Source organism: Piliocolobus tephrosceles, chromosome 9 (assembly GCF_002776525.5).
Source record: "Piliocolobus tephrosceles isolate RC106 chromosome 9, ASM277652v3, whole genome shotgun sequence".
In the NCBI taxonomy this organism is placed as follows: Eukaryota; Metazoa; Chordata; class Mammalia; order Primates; family Cercopithecidae; genus Piliocolobus; species Piliocolobus tephrosceles.
In genome coordinates, this window is record NC_045442.1 from 38562113 (window position 1) to 38581373 (window position 19261).

At 38.3% G+C, this 19261-nt stretch overlaps 1 protein-coding gene across 1 annotated transcript; it reads left to right on the forward strand.

Annotated features, from left to right (window-relative positions):
• Positions 1–1059: 1059 nt before the first annotated feature.
• On the forward strand, positions 1060–16962 carry LOC111538726 (cytochrome P450 2C3-like). The gene is given in 8 exon segments (XM_023206233.1): positions 1060–1230; positions 5109–5271; positions 6700–6882; positions 9100–9260; positions 10065–10238; positions 14322–14463; positions 16561–16748; positions 16900–16962. Coding segments are annotated over 8 exon segments (1242 nt in total). The 5' UTR covers positions 1060–1062.
• The last annotated feature ends 2299 nt before the right edge of the window (positions 16963–19261 follow it).

The following is a 19261-nucleotide window of genomic DNA, read 5'->3' on the forward strand; positions in this document are numbered from 1 at the left end:
TGTCAAATTTATTGTCTGCATATATTGACATGATTGTATGGTTTTTGTCTTTGTTTCTTTTAATATGATGTATCATATTTATTTTTTTCCTATCATAAGCCATCATGGCATCTCTGGGATGAATCCAACTTGATCGTGGTAAATAATCTTTCAGTGTGCTGTTGGATTTGGTTTGCTAGTATCCTTCAAGGATTTTTATATCTATGTTTGTTAGACATATTGGTATGTAGTTTGTGTGTATGTGTGTGTTCTTGTTTGGTTTTGGAATCAGGTCATGCTAACCTTGCAAAACTAGTGTGGAAATATTTTTTTAATTTTAATTTCTGGAATAGTTTGAGAAGAGTTTGTATTCATTCTTCTTTAAATGTTTGGCAGAATTCTGTAGTTAAGCCATCATGTCCTGGGCTTTCCTTTGATGGAATACTTTTTAGTACTGATTTAAGTTTTTCACTCTATATTTATCTCTTATGTTTTCTGTTTCCTCATAATTTAATATTAGAAGGTTGTATTTCTCCAGAAATTTATCCATTTATTCTGTTACTAAATTTGGTGACATATAGTTGTTCATAACAGCTTCTTATGGGCCTTTGTATTTCTTTAGTATCATCTGAAGTGTCTCTTTTTTATCTCTGATTTTATTGAGTCGTCTCACTTTTTACTTAGGTATTCTAGCTAAAAGTTCATTGATTTTCTTCATCTTTTCAAATACCAACTCTTTTTTTTTTTTTTTTGATGTTTTGAATTACTTCTCAGTCTCTATTGCATTTATTTCTGTGCCAAGGTTTATTATTTTCTTCTTTCTATTAATTTTGATTTTATTTGTTCTTTTTTTTTCAGAAGTGAGAGTTATTTAGTTATAATTTTAGGTGAAACTGAAGAATGAATCAATACTAAACTGAACTTTTGTTTTTACTTCTATCAGCAGCTCAAGGTGTACTAAAGATAAAAAAAATCAATCATCCAAATTTCAAAGTCTTAGTAAATAAGTTTTGAGAAGCTTGCACTTTGTTCACAAAATCTTTAGATTTTTAGCTTTCGTCTGCATTTTCACAGAGCACATCAATGGATCTCTTCATCATCCTGGTGATTTGTCTTTCTTGTCTGATTCTTCTTTCTCTGTGGAATGAAAGCTATGCCAGACAGAAGCTCCCACCTGGCCCAACTCCTCTCCCCATTGTTGGAAATATTCTACAGTTACATACTAAGAACATCAGCAAATCCATAAGCATGGTAAGTATGACTACTTTTCTTTTAGTTTCCTGCAGTGAGTAAGTCAGATAGCCCCGTAACTAAGTCACATATGGCCCCAGATACTAAATTTTAAAGAGATGCCTTTACAGAGAAGTGTCCATTGGACACTCAGACATGACTTTTGAATGTAGACAGAAGAATTTTGAATGTAGATAGAAGAAAATGAGATCAGTAAATCCAAAAGAAATGAAATCAGCAAGTCTGAGGCAAGTAAGTGTTTACTCCAGAATGGAGGTTTCAACTAGAAGGCAGTTATAGACTCTACCACCTAAGAGAAATGTTGGAGATAAATGTTCAGTGTCACAAAGTGAAACTGGCACTCAGGCAAAAGTTTTCTCAGCAAGGCAATTTACTTCTGCAGAACGGTGCTGCCTGCATCAATCATGATTGCAAGAGCACATTGAACAAACAGAAGGGGTTTTTATCTCTAACACGTAGTCTCTACCTCTGTGTCACTCCCCCACTGGGCTGGGGTCAGACTGCACAATCTAAGCTGACCTGATTGGCTATTTGTGAATATTTTCTTAAATAAGGAAGGGAAGGGAGATGTGAGTTACAGTGGTGGGATGTGCAGTTTCAAAGGGTGGAATGGGTGCAGAGTGGGTAACTAAGGGAACAGATGGGAGTTATTGATTAGAGCTGATGGGAAGTTTGTTTACAGTAACTAGGGGCAAGGAGGCATGGAGAACAAGAAAGTTGAGTTTGAGAACAAATAACAAGGAAGTTAACAGGCTAAACCTTTGAAGAGAAATTCATTGTATAAGGAATATGGAGGCCTCCATTTATATAGGAATTCATTTAGATTATATGAATTGTTTGTACTATTCCTTCATTGGTGGATTAAGCAAATAATGCACAATCAGTCATTAGTACAAGAGTGCATTTGCATCAATGAATCAGAAATAACTTATATACGAAGTATTCTCAAAGGTTAGAACAAGTTTCCTTGTATTGTGTATTATTGAGAGCCCAATTGCTTGTGAAGAAAATGTTTTTCACAATTCCTTATTGATGTCAACGTTTATCAGCAGTTCAACATGGCAGCAGTTGCCCAAGATGGGAATCATTCCTGCCACTACTGGAACATTCCCAAAATCATTGATCCATGTTATGATTGTTGACATTACCAGGAACAGAAATTCTTTGTTGATATTGTAATCCAGGTTGCTTTTTATGTAACTATTCTTTGGTAAATGCTATTGAAAATGGGACAGATTTCAGTTTTTTCAATAAGCACTGATTTACAGAGTCACAACACCAAATATTTGTAAAGCATATATGAATTGAAATCAAGGAAATAACTAAGGGTTCAGATCTTTCATATTTCATACCGTAGTTCTCAATAAATCAGTCAATAACCTTTCTGCTCCAAGTTGTTTCCTTAGCAGTTGCTCTCTAAAGCCGGAAGGAATGATCTGGAATCTGTCTTGTCCTTGAGAAAGCCAGTTACCAGAACACTGCCTTTGGAAGCTCATTCTTCCTATGCCTTGGCTTTGGATTTAAAGAGATTATGTCAACAGCCCAGCTCATCTATTTGCTAATTCACAGATTTAAGCAGGATTAAAACTTCTCTTCACTTTAATTTCCATTTCTTTAAGATGTATATAAAAAATATTTTGCACAGGTTACTTAAGTATATCATATATTGAAGAAGTAATTAAATGCCTCCTTGCATGATGCATGCCAGAGATTTTCAGTGGTGAAAGAAAATTTAAAAAGACCCTATCATTAAGGAACTTACAGTTTAGAGGATAGGAATATATTTATGAAACAACAATGCAAGTAAAGGTATGATTACGAACTGTGTAACAGGGACATGGTAGAAAGAGACCATGTAGTTTCAACAGACTAATCAGTTAGAGGAGCAATCAGCAAAGGGTTCTCTGAGGAAGTGAAGTTGGAGCTGATTATCATAAGAATGATTAGGAATTAAACAGATAAAATATTGACAAAATCCAGTTTCGCATGTTTTCAATCTTGGGGAGAATTGCTTCTGTTGATGAAAATAGTCAAACTGGGAAATATTTGAAGATATTTATTCTGAGCAAATGTGAGTGACCATGGCCCATGACACAGCCATCAGGAGACCCTGAGAACATGTGTCCATGGTGGTCAGGGCAGTTTGGTTTTATACATTTATATGTTTTAGTATATACACGTGAGACACCAGTCGATACATTTCAGATATGCATTGGTTTGGCCTACAAAGGTGGGACAAGTTGAAGCAGTGGGAGGGCGGGAGCTTCCAGGATATAAGTAGATTTTAAAATTTTCTGATTGGCAATTGGTTGAGTTACTGTCAATAGAGAGGAATTTCTGGGTTATGATTAGAGGTTGTGGGCACCAAAGTTTTATCATGCAGATGAAGCCTCCTGGCAGCAGTCTTCAGAGAGAATAGATGGTAATTGTTTCTTACCAGACGTAACATCTGTGTTAATGTTAAATGCTGGTCAGCTTTTCCTGAATTCCAAAAGGGAAGAGGGCATAATGAGGAATGTTCAATGGCCCCTTCCCATCATGGCCTGTATCAGTATTTCAGGTTAAATTTGAAGGGACCTGGCCTAGAGGAGGAAGTCAATTCAAATTACTGGTGGTAAGGGAGTGGGGTGGGCTGGTTCACAGGGATGGGCTTTGAACTTTATTTTTGGTTTACACTTCTCTCCCCAAAGACCCTGAAAAGAGGACCAAAGGGTGTGTAGTCCAGAGAATAAATGAGAATATGGTACAAGCTGAGAGTAGAGAGGGAAGCAGGGGGCAGGACTTGCAGGCCTTACATGGATGTAAAGAACACTGGTTTGTTTCCTAAGAGCAATGTGATGCCATGAACATACTTAAAGGACAGTCATGTTACCATCTTCCTTGTGAAAAGGTCACTATAGTTTGTAGCATGAATTTTTACGGCAGCAAAAGGAGTTCCACGATAGACAAGTTGAAAGAGTGTAAATCCTGTATCATTTAGGATACCACATAAGCTGATATTACAGAAAGACGATGCTACAAGTAAATAGGAGTTTATTTTCATCTCACGTAAGGGTCTCCAGGTGTGTGCTGGTGACTTGCCTCTCCTCCATGATGTCATTCAGAGAACCAGTTTTTTTCTTTTTTCTTTTTTTTTAAATCTTTGTACTTCTAGTGTCTTGTGTCCCTAGACTATTTATTTTTCTCATCTGCATGGTCACAGTATGGGCATCCCCAATGGTATTATTTCAACCCATAGGGAGGGACAGGAATAAAGGGGAAGCAATTACCTTTTATGCACAAATGTAGAATTTTAACACAACACTTGTGCTTACATCAGTTCATAGAAACTAAGTCACTTGGCTGCATGTACATTCAAGTGAAGCTGGGAAATACGTATGACCACACTGCTATGTTATCTTACATTACAAAAACGTGGCAGTGTCTGGTGCTAAAAAGAAATTATGGAGAATGAACAATGAGGGACAACTGTTAGACTACACATGAGGCGAATTAGATGGGCTTCCCTTAACCCAAAGAAGAAACACAGATTTACTGTAACTGTAAGAGGAAAGGAGAAAGTTGGTACAATTGGTATAGTTTGGCATAAAAAATTAATAAAATAATAGAAACAAAATGCAAAAATATAACCCCTATCATATAGTAGTGGCTGAATAAGAAATAAATATTGAAGCTGATACTAGCACTTATAGCATTATTAGTAGTAAAGTAATGATAATTACTATCGAAATACTTTTTTAATCAAATAATTGTAAAATACTGAATTTTATAATAGGCGGATGAATATTGAAACATTGTTTCAGCAAGATTAAAAATATTTCCCTCACTTATCTACATTTTATTTTTGAAATTTGCTTTACTTGCATCTATTTTTGCAGCTAGCAAAAGATTATGGCCCTGTGCTCACTGTTTATTTTGGTATGAAGCCCACCGTGGTGTTGCATGGATACGAAGCAATTAAGGAAGCACTGATTGATCAGGGAGAAGAATTTTCTGGCCGAGGGAGTTTTCCCGTGCTAGATAAAATTGCCCGAGGATTCGGTATGCTTCCCTTTGGGGTATGTGTGTGGGTTTGTAAGTTGTAAAAATTTGAAAAATTCTAAGAAATTGAGAAATCATAAGTATTTAGAAAAATTTATGAAACACACTTTTCATAGTTTCTACATGAGGCTAAGAATATTTTTTTAAAAAGGATTATTAATCTGTATTTAAAACCTGTGAACATGACACTATGTCCCCGTTAAACATAAAATTCAATGATAACAAGCCATCTAACCACTAGTTTTCTAAAAATTCGTTACAAAGACAAGTTCATTGTAAATTATGGTTAGTTAAAATAGTGGAAAAGCAATAAAGAGATGAGAGAGAGGAGGAAAATTACTGAAATATCCTTATTCACCATATATTTTGCTTCCTGGTTTTAGTCATGGATACTCAGAGATTATTTTAGGAAGCTTGAATAGTGTGCATGGAACCACATCAGTTTGGAATATTTCTATCCTCACCTTCAAATATGATTCTAAAAAAGCATGAGAAATATTAGAATCCAATAAAAGACAAAGCATAAAGCAAACATATGTTCTGAAAAGATCATGAGGAAGCATATAGTAAGGATGTATCGGAATTGATATTAAAAAAAGCTTTTTTGATTAAGTGCTGTAACTCTCTTCTGTTTGTTTTTGGAGCTAGCCTTAAACTGTCAAGTCTTTTGGTGGATCACAGGGTTCTGGCAAACAGAGATATGACCAGAGTGGGATCCTGACCCCCTTCTACATTGTTCTCTAAGAGGCTTCCTGGAAAAGTTTCCTATGAGCTTATTTTTTTTCCCCTTGATCTGGTCTTTGCTCTGGCAACTTAATACTGAACTTTTTTGGTGTTTCCTCCCATATTTCATGGGAGAGATTTAACAAATAGATGGAGTATGTTAAAAGGAGACTAGCTGTTTGTTTAATGACTGTACCCCTTATCTGAGGAATGGAATGTTAGGAAATTCCTTCCAATGAAAAAATGCTGTCTCATGTTCTCCTTAGAATTCCATCCTCTTGTTTCTTCTAAAATTCACTTATGGTCTGAAAAGCCAGCCATGAAAATTTAACCTATGACTAGGACTCACCATGTTAATTGTTGCAGGATTATAGAGCAAGCATTTTGCCTTTATGATTTTTAGCCTGCTTGTAAAACTGGACAAAACATTCAGTTCACAGAGTTATTCTGAAGTTTAGTGCAGCTGGTAGATAAAGAATAGTTTAGCAATATGCAAAATTGAGAATCCTGGCAGTTAAATAGTAGTTTGGGTTCAAAGAGGAGGCAGGTGTGACGAAGGGTTCAATGGGAATTCCTGAAGCTGACAATAATGATGTCATTTACATCCCTGCTGAAATGTCAATATCATCTCCTGAGACGAGAACTCACAGTTCTTATACATGACAATGAAGAATATTTTCTCTCTTTTTTCTTTTGTGGTGATAGGAGTTGGTTTTAGCAATGGAGAAAGACGGAAGCAAATCCGGCGTTTCTCTCTCATGGTTTTGAGGAATATGGGGATGGGGAAGAAAACAATTGAAGACCGAATTCAAGAGGAAGCCTTGTGTCTGGTGGAAGCATTAAAAAAAAACCAATGGTGTTTATTTCTTCATATGATTAACACTAATAGTTTGGGTAGAATAAATGGGATTGTAAATAGACTACAAAATATTATGATGGCTGAAGTATCATAGTTTACTTTTTGCTCACATAACAGTAATTAAGAGGTGAAGTGTTTGGAATAACAGTCTTTTAAAATACCAGGTTAATTGGGCTTTGATATCTTCAGCAAATGTTTTTCAGTATCATGGATGTTTCATCTCTCTGTGTGATAGAGGAAGGAGAAAAGAGCAAGTAAAAGAGCAAATACAGTTTAGACCAGGCATAGAAGTGGCACACATAACTTCTCTCATGTGTGCCACTTAGTAACAAGGCCACACCTAACTGCAAGAGAAACTGGAAAATGTGGTTTACTCTGTGCACAGGAAGAAAAGAACATGGATTTTGGCAATCAGCTATCGGTCTTGCCCACCTAAGCTTAAAAATTTAGGTAACTTTTCTAGTCAATTATTTAAGAACAATACAGGGGTTGCTAATTACCTCCAAACCATAGGGCTGCAATTCACCTCTCATGAAGGAGTGTGGATATAAAGAGATAGAACCGCAGCAGCACAGATCTCTACAGCATGTAGATGTGTGTGTGCACCTGCAGGGCTGGGAGAGGGGGTGGAGGAGAAAGGGGCAGGCAGGGCAGGCAAGGGGTAAGATCTGCGTTATAAGATATATGTGGTTTTATAATGTCATGTATTGAATGAATATTTTTATGTATTTAAGTGTCTTTTAAGAACATTATTAGTTGGATAATACAGTAGTCCATTATTTTGGACTTACCAGAGTTTAATTTAATCCTCTATTTTGTCCAGATAGGTTGATTCTAGTTTTTCCTTCTTTTAACATACAGAAGTGCAACCCATATTAATTATTTTAAATCTCTGACTACTTTCTTTGAATAAAATATGGAAATAAAATTAGTCAAGCAATGAAAATTGGGTTTTGGTACATATGATCTGTGAAATGATTTGTATTCTTAATTTGTATTGAAGCAGAACTTGTTATTAACAGTTCAACTTTTCCCATGGTGACTCTTGCTTTCTCTCAATTTCCTGACCTATGATCATCCAAAATCTGCTTGATTCCACTTAGTTATAGGGACCCGACACACTTGGGGAAGCCCATTTCATCACCAGTAATCCTAACAGTTGGAAGTTATTTTCACAGGTTGAGCAGAGCTAATTTACATTGTAACTTCTACTTTTTGACCTCAGCTTGTGTTTTCCTTCTAGAGTTGTGATGTTGTGGTTGTCACCACACAGAGGCAGGAGGGACCTACCTCTCATCCAAAATCTGGTTTAGGTGCTTACACTAATGATGCCACACAAACACTAATAGGATATGAAAGGTTTATTATTCACACAGTGTTGCTTTTAGTGAAGAGCAGGGTGACATCCAACCAGGTCCAAAAATGACATTGAAAGTCCAGATGTCCAAAGTGATGCTTATCCTCAGGAAGAGGATAGTGGCCTGAAGTTTTCTTGGTGATTAGGGGTTAGGCCTGGGTTGAAGATTCCTCTATGTAGGTCAGGGCTTATGTGGCTTAAACTTCCTGTTTTTGCCAAAGGAGGGGAACCTTTAGGCATTTTTTTTTTTTTAGCTTGTCCAGATGTGGTAGAAGGGGAAGAGTTTGGGGTGAGTCTTCAAAACTTGTAGCAAATGAACATCCAAAAATGGAGCCATGCTCTTTATTGCATATAGGAAGCCTATGTCTACCCAGAATGTATTTTTTCAAGTATGTGACTGTAATTCCAATTTCTCTCATTATTATCTTTTACAAAAAAAGACAATGAAAATTTTGAACTGTGTTTTGTAATGTTCTATTTCAAGTTTGTTTAGTATTTTGATTTTCTCTTTATGTTGTTTAGTTTTCTGTTGGTATTGTGAAGACATACCAAGACTGACTATTAAATCCCATACATTAAAATATGTTTTAAATGGCCTCTTTTTATTTTGTATTCTGTCTTGTGAGTTAGAACATTTTGGAAAATGATGTAAATAGGAGACTTCTTGGGGCAGAATTATCAAATAAACTGGACTGGGTTAGACAGTTCTATTTGGAGAAATACAGCACATTTTATTTTAGGCATTTTAAGTTTATAGTAATGGTGGCATGTCCAGGTAGTTTTTATTTCTAGAAGATCTTAGAAGTCAATCATTTCCAATTATTTTAAGTAGTCAATTCTAGATTCATATGAAAATTGTGTACTAACTTCTGACTGGTATTATTTGTAGCATCTCCTTGTGATCCCACTTTTCTTCTGGGATGTGTTCCCTGGAATGTGATCAGCACCATCATTTTCCAGAATCGTTTTGACTACAGTGATCAGAAATTTCAAACCTTGATGAAGTATTTTAATGAAAACTTTGAAATTATGAACAGCCCCTGGATACAGGTAAGGTCAGGGTTCTTATTGAATGTGTAATAGTTTTCTGGCTCATCTATAACTCTGCCTATGCCATCTCTCTGCCCTATATAAAAATGTCCAGTAATGCTTATCAAACTATCATTTGCAACCCATTGGTGAGTTATCAAATCAATATTATGTGATGCAATAAAATTGAAAACATGAAATAAGGTAGAATAGAAAAAATATAATCTCAGAGTGCTTCATTTATAGCAAGATTTGTTTTGATAAACTTTTTGTGTTGTTTTTAGATCCTCAGATATAGAGGGTAGTGATTTAAGATGTAATTCTTATTAAAGTACATGGTCAGAAAATGTTGGTAACCTATGTTTTATAATCATTAACCACTAAAATTCTATACCGATCATAAGGTCAAGATGTGTCCTACCTTCAAAGGACCCTAGAGAAAAAATAGTCTACTGTTTCTCATTTACTGGAATGGGAAACTGACCCAGAGCTATTAAGCATATTTTTCGAAATATCCTAGCTAAGACAATGAACAAACAATATCTAGAATCTAGATTTCCCAATTCCTGATTCTGTATCTAGTTTGTTTCAAGCTACCAGTCTGAGTACATTATATTGATGCCTTCCAGGTATATTAGGTCATTAGGGTATTGTCTAAAGCTTGTTCTGTTAAGCTCTAGGACCAGCAAAAGTATGAGTTGGAAAATATGCACTCTTGAGGGTAGAATGCCTAAATTATGGATATATATATGTGTGTGTGTGTATATATATATATGTGGCCAGTGTTTAGTGAATGAATCAATGAAAGATTCTTCCTTCTTTCAGCTCTACAATGCTTTCCCCTTTTTACGGGTTCTCCCAGGAAGTCATAATGTGATATTTAAAAATTATGCTCTCCAAAGAAGTTTTATTTTGGAGAAAGTAAAAGAACATCAAGAATCTCTGGACATCAATAATCCTCAAGACTTTATTGACTACTTTCTGATTAAAATGGAAAAGGTATAATGTGATATTGATTTGCCACTTTATCTGTGTGGGTGATGTGACTCATGGATATGCTTTGATTTTCCTGGTGAAACTGAGATATGAAAAGAAAAGCTCTGTCCTACAGTTTATTCATTGTGCAACCTATTACCTGTGTAAGCCATATTGAGTATCTCGGGATATTTCTAAGTTCTCACTCAAAGAGACTTAGGTTTTATGTTTACCAGGTTGAAGCTGGTTTTTCATCTGGGGGCAGATCAAAACACACAAACACACACATGCAAACATCCATTCAAGACTGGTAATAACATATCATGATTCCTTGAATAGAACATGTAACAAATGAGGGAACACAGGAATGGATAGGACCCAGAAAGACTTACTTTTGGAAAATCTCTAAGAGATATTCATTTACAGATGAGGTAGGTTTGAGGAAATTCTGACTTAAACAGGGAGGAGAAAATAGCTCTAGGAGATGATTAGTGTAGTTACCAAGTTTGTGAAATTTTCAAAGAGGCTATCTTTATTGTAATTGAGGAACAGTGGTGTGGGTAATTGTGTCTGGAGTTGGTTCCTTCTGCTGGGTTTGTGGTCTCGCTGACTTCAAGGATGAAGCCATGGACCTTCACGGTGAGTATTATAGCTCTTAAAAGTGGCACGGACCCAAAGAGTGAGCAGCAGCAAGATTTAGTGTGAAGAGGAGCGAAAGAACAAAGCTTCCACAGTGTGGAAGGGGACCTGAGCAGGTTGTCATTGCTGGCTGGCATGGCCAGCTTTTACTCCCGTATTTGTTCCCGCCCATGTTTTATTTCTGTCCTATCGGAGTGCTCCTTTTTTGGTCCTCCCCACGATTGGCTACTTTTAGACTTCTCCTGATTGGTGTGTTTTAGAGAGTGCTGATTGGCCCATTTTACAGAGCGCTGATTGGTGCCTTTTACAGAGTGCTGATTGGTGCATTTTACAATCCTCTTGCTAGCTACAGAGTGCTGATTGGTGCATTTTTACAGAGTGCTGATTGGTATGTTTTTACAGGGCACTGATTGGTGCATTTTACAATCCTCTTGTAAGGCAGAAAAGTTTTCCAAGTCCCCACTCGAGGCAAGAAGTCCAGCTGGCTTTACCTCTCAATCCCCACTCTGAACAGGACACCCCAACTGCTGTTGGGGATTGGGCGATGACTGTTCTAACTACTTCCTGATGGATAGGGGTGAAGAAGAGGCCCTGCAGTTGTAGTGTCCTGCCAAGGGGAACTCTTTAGGCCAGTCAGGGGGCCAGTGGGTTGGTCCAGGGGCCCTTTGCAGAAGTTGTGACTTGAGCTCATTTGGGGTTCCATTTGTAAGATCATCTGTAGTTTGATGGCCTCGATCCTGGAGGAAACAAATTTGACAAGGAAGTTAAAAATACAGTGTCCAAAGGTGAGTAATAGCGAGATGGCTGTCACGGGACCTAGAGAGAGGAGAAGCGATGTCGCTCAACTCCAGAGTTGGCATAAGAGTTTGAAATGCACTGTCTGATTTCAGAAGCCTTTTCCTGTAAATGCCTGGTGGCATCCCTTACTATCCCTGACTGGTTAGTGTAAAAACAACCCTCTTCCCCTCAGAAGTTGCAGAGTCCTCCTTTCTCAGCAGTGAGGAGGTCTAGGCCTTAGCAGTTTTGGAGAATCACTGCTGCCAAAGAGTCTATTTGGGATTATAGAGTAAGGATAGATTTTGTTGTTTCTTGCAAACTGAGAAATTCTTTGAGAGTGTGTGGTAGTAGGATAATGAAGTAGGTAAACTGGCTATTCCAGTTGCTGTAGCAGTGGCCATTCCTAACCCTATAAGTAGGGATATTAGTTGTATGGCCCTGTGCTGATGGACTCGAGCTTTGAGGGGCACTGATAGGGTCTGATTTCCTGGGACAATGTCGGTGTTGGGGCTTAGGAAGACTAAGGTGCAGGTGCCTGTCCAGTTGGTGGGGAGGCAAATATGTGTTGAAGTTCCACATAAGAAGAATATGCCTTGGCTGGGTAGACAGAACTGGTTGTGTATGTTAAAAAGGTGTGTGAGTTTGTTGTGTTAGTTTCCTTAAGTGTTTCATTTGCCTTCTCAACCTTCCATGAGGATTGTGGCCTCCAGGTGCAGTGAAGGTGATACTGTATCCCTAGTGCCCTGGAAATTCCCTGAGTTATTGTGGTTTTAAAAGCTGGATGATTGTTGCTTTGTAAGCTTTGGGGAAATTCATATCTGGGAATTATTTTGTGAATTAGGACTTTACTTCCCGAGCCTTCTCTGTCTTGCAGGGGAGGGCTTCTATCCAAGTTGTAAAGGTATAAACACAGACCAACAAGTATCGAAATCCCTTTGACTTAGGCATATGGGTGAAGTCTAACTGCCAGTCCTCTCCTGTCCTCTCCTTGATAGTGACCTATTCTTTGTTCCCCCAGAGGGGCCTTACAGTGGACCAAGGGCTTATTCTTTTGGCACCCCTCACAGGCTTTGACTACTTGTCAGATGATCTGGAGGAGATTTGGCCTTGTAAATAGGGATTTGGCCATTTGATGAGTGTTTTCAACACCCATATGAAAAGTTTGATGGAGAGTCTTAAGTGTTTTTCACTGGCTGGCTTTGGGTATGAGTACCTTTCCCTCTTCTGTCATTAACCACCCCAAGGGGAGAAAACTGTGCCCCCGTGTAAGTCCCCATTCTGTTTCGTTTGGGGAATACTGGGGCTTAATCTCTTGGAGAGGGTTGTTCCATACCAAGGGTCCTACCATAGGTATTTCTAATGTGACGTTCCACCTGGCAGCAATTTTTGCCTCACCATCTGCTCAGCAGTTTCCTTCTGCCTTTTCTCCTTCACCTTTTTGATGGCTTTGGCATTGTAAGACTGATGCCTCCTTGGGTTTTTGTGCTGTGTGCAATAACTCCATGATTTCTTTCTGGTATTTAATGGAGATTCCCCCAGAGGTTAGGAACTCCCTTTCTTTCCATAATGCAGCATGAATGGGCATGTAGGATTAGGTAAGCATACTTGCTATCTGTATACACATTTATTCTTTTTTCCTTTCCTAGTTCTAATGCTTGGGTAAGTGCCACTAGTTCTGCTAACTGGGCGCTGGTTCCTGAGGAAGAGGCTTATTTTCAAGTGCTGTTACATTACTAACTATGGCATAACCTGCCCTTCGTATTCCATTCTCCACAAATGAACTTCCACTGGTATATAGGTGAAGGTCAGGATTAGCTAAGGTGACTTCTAAAAGATCCTCTTGGGCGGCCTAAGTCTGGGCTACAATTTGTTGGCAGTCATGTTCGATTGGTTCTGCATCCTCTGGGAGAAAAGTAGCAGGGTTGAGGGCCGCACATGTGCATATTAGTGGTCCCTCAAGGAGTAGCACCTGGTGTCTAAGCAGGTGGTTCTCTGATAGCCATAAACTTCCTTTGGCACCTAGTATGCCATTTACATCATAAGTAGTCCAGATGGTGAGATCCTTTCCTTGTATTATTTTGATAGCCTCTGATACTAAGATGGCCACCACCACAACTACCTGTAAACAGTGAGACCAGCATTTTGCTACTAGATCACAGTGGCTCATGCCTAGTAATCCCAGCACTTAGGGAGGCCAAGGTGGGCGGACCACCTGAGGTCAGTAGTTTAAGACCAGCCTGGCCAACATCGTGAAACCCCACATCTACTAAAAATACAAAAATTAGCCGGATGTGGTGTCATGCGTCTGTAATCCCAGCTACTTGGGAGGCTGAGGCAGGATAATTACTTGAACCCAGGAGGCGGAGGTTGCAGTGAGCCTATATCACATCACTGCACTCCAGCCTGGGTGACAGAGCAAGACTCTGTCTCAAAGAAAAAAAAAAAGGAAATTACAGAGGAACTGATTGGCTCTAGTGGGTGAGAAACTGAAGAATCAGAAAGTACTTGAAAGCTTGTAACTGATTTTATTTTAACAGTTTGAAGCAATCCTAACAGTTCACCTAACTATTTTCACCCATAGCACACTCTAATGTGTGCCTTAATTTGCTGGGTACTGATGTTATATGGGATAGTATTGTGTTAGCTGAAAACCTTTTTATTTATTAAGTAATTTTAGCATGTCACTGCTAGGAAAGACCCAATAAACATTCTGAATTTACCATGGACAACTTGATTGCTACCATATGGGATCTGCTTACTGCAGGAACAGAGACAACAAGCACCACAATGAGATACGGACTCTTGCTCCTGCTGAAGCACCCTGAGATCTCAGGTATGATCACAGATGATGGGCAGGATCAAATTTTAGATAGAAACTGACAGAAAACACTGGAAACCACCCCACCATTTACCTGCCAACACAATGTACAAGAAAATTTTTTATCATTAGTACATCTACCTACCATTGAGTGGATTCAATTCAAATTAGTTCCTAGTATAAAAAGAGAATAAAGTGTTTAAATAATGATAGGGATTTGAAAGGCAGAGGTCATTATTCTCTCTGCTATGGCGCAGGATTCTTGATTTGAGTTGGAACAGATGCAGTAACAGAGTTGTCTCAGGATCTAGAGAAAACTAGCCTCTCTCATTCCTTCAAAAGATCTCACTGATGAGCCTTCCATGTTTAGATAAATATGTTTTTGTCAAAAGATGTTTCTACCCAAATGCATTTGGAATGTAGGGATTCACTCAATAAAGTTATAATCTTTCTCCACCAAACGACTCACTCTCAAGAGTTACGCACTCCTTCACAAAGTGATTTTCTAGAACACCCTTTTGGATAAACAATATTTTTCCTCATAAACATAACTTTTCTTTCAAATTCAACTTTTTCATTTTTCTACCTCTTTTTTATTGAGTCTTAATCTAAGAGGATGTTCCTTTCACTACTGTGTCATGTTTTGTGATTTGGTGCATTGAGACATGTTTACTATGATTAAACCTCATGAAGCTTATCTCCATGATATCGGCACCAATTTTTTCCACTTTATTTAAGGTCCTGTTGCCCTCCCATTGTAAGTAGGAGATGTTTTCTGAGTACTGAAATTTAGAAGCATAGCCACAACATTATTTTGCTACATTGTGAGATATGGTGCTTCTATTTTTCTTTCATTTGACATAGTCTTTGTCAGCCAAATAACTTCCCTAGCTTCTGTATGACCTGTGTCGATTATGACCAGAATTAGTACATGACATTCTTCCCCAAACTTTTCAAGCTTTTGCACGTTGCAAACACCCAACCTGTGTTATATTTCCTATCACTTCCATTTTTATTTTCCATTTGGATTTTTTCTTAAGTCATGTCCATGTATATATTTTTTTCTTTCTATATTCATCCCTTACTGTGCCATTCTACTGAGAATTTCAATTTTATAACTAGTTCCTGACCACTTTCTATCCCCCCTCTCTTCTATATAAAACTCCATCCTCTTGGCCTGAGAAGGGGATATTTAAAACATGCCTCAAATTTGTTTTTATTTTTGATGGCTATCAAACTACAGAATTTGCACCTTCTATTACAAAGACCCATTTTTCAGGTAGTACATGAATAACATTTAAGTAAAGCAGCAGTGGGGCATTGTTATTTTGAAAACTGAGCTATAGACTTTAATAGCAGTGGCTTTGAATTCTGATTCTACTAATAGGGGGCTTGTTTGACTTTCAGACACATGATTACTCTCCATATCTCTGGTCCCTTATCTCTTCAAGGGGGATAAAATGGGAAAGACCACATATTCCCTGTGCATCTTTAGGAAACTTTATTTGCTTCTCTGGACTTGTTTCTTTGTGAAAAACACGAAATAACACCTAACACGTAGAAGTTTTTGAAGAATTATAAAGTAATATAATGAAAAGTGCAGTGTGTCTGTCCTATGTGATTAATAGCTTCTAAATAAATGTTAACTTCTTAATTTTCTGTGCTGTCAAGTAAATATCTTTTATTTTTCTATTTATTAAGCATTTTCTGAACTGCACTGTGTAGTTCTAAGATTATTGAAACTTACTGAATCTTAAATATTTATGATAAAATTGGCATACACAAAATGGCTTAACTACATGGCTTTCAGCGATTCTTCAAGATCCCAGATCTTTGAGTCTGTCAAGAAAAAGTACACAGAGTAGAGAATCAGAGTTGAGAACTGAATGTTGTGGTGCAATTGTATTTCATACCTGCATACATTTAAGTATCTAGTAAGCTTTCAGTTTGCCCAAGAAATGCAAACTGTTCCTTTTTTCCTCACATGAAGGTAGTGACACATAATTTTCCATCTGCCTATCTCCAACTACAATGAGACAATGATGAAGGGATCAAACAAATTGTACTTCAGGTTTTTTCATTTCACATAAATTCTGATTTCTGCCTTGCCAGCTAAAGTGCAGGAAGAAATTGATCATGTGGTTGGCAAAAACTGAAGCCCTTGCACGCAGGACAGGAGCCGCCTGCCCTACATGGATGCCGTCGTGCATGAGATACAGAGATATATTAACCTTGCCCCCACCAGCATACCCCATGCTGTGACTCAAGACATTCGTTTTAGAGAATACCTTATTCTGAAGGTGAGAGATATTATGTCTACATCCTTCCTTAGGAGTCTTAGACCATCAAATATCATAGCAGTGGAACTGTATACTGCCTAAACTTTTACAGGTATGGCACAGTCATAACTTACGCATTCTACCCTGTGAACACAAACTTCTTTCCTTCTAGTTTTTGATGCAAGTTTCTAAATATGATAGTGCTTTGACTCCCACAGGATTTTCTGTGTTTTGAAAGCTCCACACTGTGCCTGTCCATTAGCCCAATGTGCTATCGTATTCCTTTCAATTTTCTGTTTTATTACTCTTACCAATTAACCGGTATCTTATATCCCCACCGCCTTCTTTACTGTCCCTATCATTTACTTGTGAAAAGTCCAATACAAACATCTCCTTCCTCCCTGCCTTATTTTTTGGCTACTGATCCTTGCTATAAAAGACCATGCAGCCCAGCAGATCGATACTGTTAGCATCCACCCCAAAAATATCGGTTTAATTTTCATCAATGCCAAATGTATTCTCAATCTTACCCAACAATCCTGCTTTATAATCTAACTCAGCTTGCTTCACCATGCTCCACAATGACTTTTAACCTTGAACTCTTTCCAACCTTTCATCATCTTTTTATTAGGCGACTTACTTTTCCTCCATCTTACAGAAAAAAATCAGTCATTGGAAGTGGACTCCTCTACTGCCTCCCATTAGATTTACATACATGACTACATTCACACCCTTTGATTCTCTTTCATGTCAGATGCTGTGACAGAGGGCTGTCTTTTGATCTACTATAAGCTGTTTTAACTGTGGCATGGATCTCTTCTCTCTTACTTTTCCAGTTTTCCTCCTTAAATAATTATTTCTTCTTCCTTCCTCTTCATCCTCTCCCCTCTTGCTGGCTCCTTTTTATCAGTCTGAGCATGATCAGTTCTCTGTCTTTTTACAATTTATGATTGACACATAATTGTACATATTTTTGGAGAACAACATGATGTTTTGAAACATGTGAGTTGTGTAATGATTAAATCAGGATAATCAGTATCTCTGTCACCTTAAACATTTATCATTTATTTGTGATGACAGCATTCAAGAACCTCTTAGCTATTTTGAAGCTATTAGTCCGTTTTTGTCCTGCTGATAAAGACATACCTCAGACTGGACAATTTACAAAAGAAAGAGGTTTATTGGACTTACAGTTCCACGTGGCTGGAGAGGCCTCACAATCATGTTGGGAGGCAAGGAGGAGCAAGTTACATCTTACATGGATGGCAGCAGGCAAAAAGTGAGCTTAGGCAGAGAACCTCCCATTTTTAAAACCATCAGATCTCATGAGACCCACTCACTATCACAAAAACAGCATGGAAAAGATCCAATCCCATGATTCTGTCATATTCCACTGGGTCCCTTCCACAAAATGTGGGAATTATGGGAGCTACAAGATGAGATTTGAATGGGGATACAGAGCCAAACCATATCATTCTGCCCCTGGCTCCTCCCAAATCTCACGTGTTTACATTTCGAAACCAATCATGCCTTCCCAACAGCCCCACAGTCTTAACTCATTTCAGCATTAACTCAGAAGTCCGCAGTCCAAAGTCTCATACAAGATAAGACAAGTCCCTTCACCTATGAACTTGTAAAAGCAAAAGCAAGTTAGTTACTTCCTAGATACAGTGGGGTTACAGACATTGGGTAAATACAGCCATTCCAAATAGGAGAAATTGGCCAAAAAAGGCTACAGTCCCCACGCTAGACTGAAATTCAGCAGGGCAGTCACATCTTAAACCTCCAAAATGATCTCCTTTGACTCCGTGTGTCACATCCAGGTCACACTGATATAAGACGTAGGTTCCCATAGTCTTGGGCAGCTCTGCCCTTGTATTCAGGGTACAGTTTCCCTCCCAGCTGCCTTCGTGGGCTGGTGTTGAGTGTCTACACCTTTTCCAGGTGCATGGTGCATGCTGTCAGTGGAGCTACCATTCTGGAGTCTGGAGGATGGTAGCCCTCTTCTCACAGCTGCTCTAGGTGGTGCCCAGTAGGGACTCTGTGTGTGGGGGGCTCCCACCCATATTTCCCTTCTACACTGCCCTAATAGAGGTTCTCCATGAGGACCCTGTCCCTACAGCAGACTTCTGCTTGGACATGCAGGCATTTCCATATATCTTCTGAAATGTAGGCAGAGGTTCCCAAATCTCAGTTCTTTTTTTTTTTTTTTTAACTTTTTATTTATTTATTTTATTTTTTTATTATACTTTAAGTTCTAGGGTACATGTGCTCAACGTGCAGGTTTGTTACATATGTATACATGTGCCATGTTGGTGTGCTGCACTCATTAACTCGTCATTTACATTAGGTATATCTCCTAATGCTATCCCTCCCTGCCACCCCCTCCCCACAATAGGACCCGGTGTGTGATGTTCCCCTTCCTGTGTCCAAGTGATCTCATTGTTCAGTTCCCACCTGTGAGTGAGAACATGCAGTATTTGGTTTTCTGTTCTTCCGATAGTTTGCTGAGAATGATGGTTTCCTGCTGCATC